The following is a 2,570-nucleotide window of genomic DNA, read 5'->3' as shown; positions in this document are numbered from 1 at the left end:
CACAGGGGACATTCCCACCAAGGTGGTGGTGTAAAGCTAAAATGATGAGGCTTGGAACTAATGCACTAAGTACCTTGCACAGGGGACATCTTCATTGGAAGAATTGCAAAGGGATTGAAGTTTGGTAATAGGTTTATACCCTATTTCTGGTATGATCTTTCCTTTGTAAACATCGTCTAAGTTTTTAGTAACATTATGATAAGTATCCTGATATATTCTTAAAGTCCTTTTCAGAATATTTGATTAGGGTATTTGAAACTAGTGTTAGTTTAGAACTTTGATCATTTAAATATTATCGAAAACTAGTTTTGGAAAAATAGATTGTTGATTGTTTATCAAAAACTTTCTACAAAGTTGAAGGGATGTTTGGAAGTTCTATCTAATAAAAAGTTTTTACAGTATATCGCTGAGCATACTGATCAAGATATTTTATAAGATAACAGTATGAAATTTTTTGCAAAGCTAAGATTTATACTTAGAAATATAAAAAGATGAAATTATTCTTGAAGCAATCAATACTGGTTGATAACTGAAGGTTTCATCCTGAAACCCAGGACACATCCACCTTCGGCTATCAAATTGTTTAGATACAGAAATATAAATTGTTCATAAAAACATAAAATTGTTCGAATAATTCAAAGGAAATAAGCTCTAGGGGGTAGTGCCTTCTTGGTCCATAGTGCTTTCAGCAACATCCGTCTTGGGATCCGCCTCAGTATCCTTCTCAGCATCCGTTGCTTTTTCGACTGTTTTGGAAGGTTCATCGACAGTTGATTTGGAAGAGGTGCCGCCAAGGTTCTTTAGCTTGGTCTCCCAAGCACCAACATCCCAAGAAGGGCAGTCGAAACCTAATGTTTTGGCTTCATGAGCCATCTTCAACCTGGCTTGGAGGAGAGAAATGACGACAGAACTTTTGAGGCTTTCCCGGTAGCTGACCATATCCCGTTCATACTGCACATGGGCGGCTTCCAGATCGGCCTGGGCTTAAAGAGTAGCTTTGTTGAGAGCAACTTGGTGTTCTTGGGTCATAGCTTTGTATTTCTCCTCGTAATGACGAGATTTGGCGGCCGCAATCATACCTTGGTCGGAGATTGTGATTTCTGCTTCCTTTAGTTTAGATTCAAGTGTCTTGTTGAGCTTGCAGGATTCTTGATATAAGTTAACCAAGCGCTCAAGACCCTACAAAGGTAAGACGATAGGTATTAATATTGATAAATCTTTGATAATAATGTAAATTGCAGGATATGATATGAGAATACTGACCTGGTTAAGAAAAGAAGTCATAAACCCGCTAGCTTCAATGAACCCGTGCTTCTCGTAAGGAAATGTGTCAGAAATGACAGGGGAATCAGGTTCTTTCCTTTTGCGGGAACTTGAACTCCGGGGTTTGGTAGCCGGTGAGGGTTTAGGAATGATGATGGCTTTGGAGATGCTGGGTTTGGATGTAGCTGTGGTCTTGGGGCTAGGTTCTTTCTTGACCTGGATCTGGTCAGAATAGCTGTCCAATTCGTCAAGATCAAAGACTTCAGGGATCTTAGCTGGTGCTCCATAAAGGGAAAAGTTTTACTCTTTATCTTATCATTATACTGTTGTGACTAATTATTTTGAAAGAAATTCTTACCAGACATCTCGGATGATGAGTATTGGCTGGAACTCGGGACGTGTGTGGTGAAAGTCCTGTCTATTGCAGGTAAACGGTAAACAGTATTGATTCTCTCTTCTGAGTCAGCGGTAGGGGGAGCAACTTCCTTGAAGTTCACTGCATAAAGATCAAAAAGAAGAGTATTAATAGAAGATAACAATCAAATGGTCTATGAGGATATTTATGATCCTACCGGTGGTTAACCACTCCACCGGAAGGCTGGCACCCTCAGCAATGGAGTCTCGTTTGACAAAGAAAAATTTGCGCTGCCATCCGTCTTCGTTTTTGGTGGCCTTGAGAATCAAGGGTTTGCTGGATGTCGAGAAGAGCAAGAATCGGCTAGAGCCATGGGATCGGAGGCGATAAGCAATAGGCAAATCCTCGATGCGAAGGTCGGAACAATGGAGATTTTTGATTTGGTTAAGTACAATTAGTACTCTCCAAACCATGGGCATGGTTTGGGCAAAAGAGATGCCGGTGGTTCGAAAGAATTGCATCATGAACTCAGGAAAAGGCTATCGAAGACCTAATGAAAAGGGATATGCTGGAAAACAAACCCATTCAGTGGAAGAAACATCCGATCAGATTGATCGATCGAATGGTCTGAAGACCGTGTTATCAGGGAAAGCGCCGGAAGCTCTTAAAGCTGCAATGTCTGCGTTGTCAAAAGCACAGATCTCCTTTTCGGGATTTTTAAGGAGATTCTGCTGGGTAAAGGTCTCGGCATCCATTGCAAGTAAGGTGAAGTAAATTGACAGGAAGAAAATCAGAAATGGAGAAATTACCTGAGGGTTCTGTTGAAGATATCTGCTTTTCAAACAAGAAAAGAGAAGATATAGGGGCATCGTGGATCTCCATTGAGTAAAAAACGCGTTGGAAGTTACGATGTGATCTTGACCGTCGCTTCGTTTTAAATGCCTTGAGTTAT

At 40.7% G+C, this 2,570-nt stretch overlaps 1 protein-coding gene across 1 annotated transcript; it reads right to left on the bottom strand.

Moving 5' to 3' along the window:
* Positions 1–984: 984 nt before the first annotated feature.
* Positions 985–2,091, bottom strand: LOC110918964. Its single transcript, XM_022163239.1, has 4 exons — positions 1,836–2,091; positions 1,622–1,759; positions 1,264–1,544; positions 985–1,179 (listed from the first exon to the last, which is right to left on the bottom strand). Exons 1-4 carry the CDS (start codon positions 2,089–2,091, stop codon positions 985–987), a joined length of 870 nt encoding a protein of 289 aa, XP_022018931.1.
* Between the last annotated feature and the right edge of the window lie 479 nt (positions 2,092–2,570).

This window comes from Helianthus annuus, chromosome 16, assembly GCF_002127325.2.
Source record: "Helianthus annuus cultivar XRQ/B chromosome 16, HanXRQr2.0-SUNRISE, whole genome shotgun sequence".
Classification (NCBI taxonomy): Eukaryota; Viridiplantae; Streptophyta; class Magnoliopsida; order Asterales; family Asteraceae; genus Helianthus; species Helianthus annuus.
This window is presented reverse-complemented; position numbering and strand designations above follow the sequence as displayed.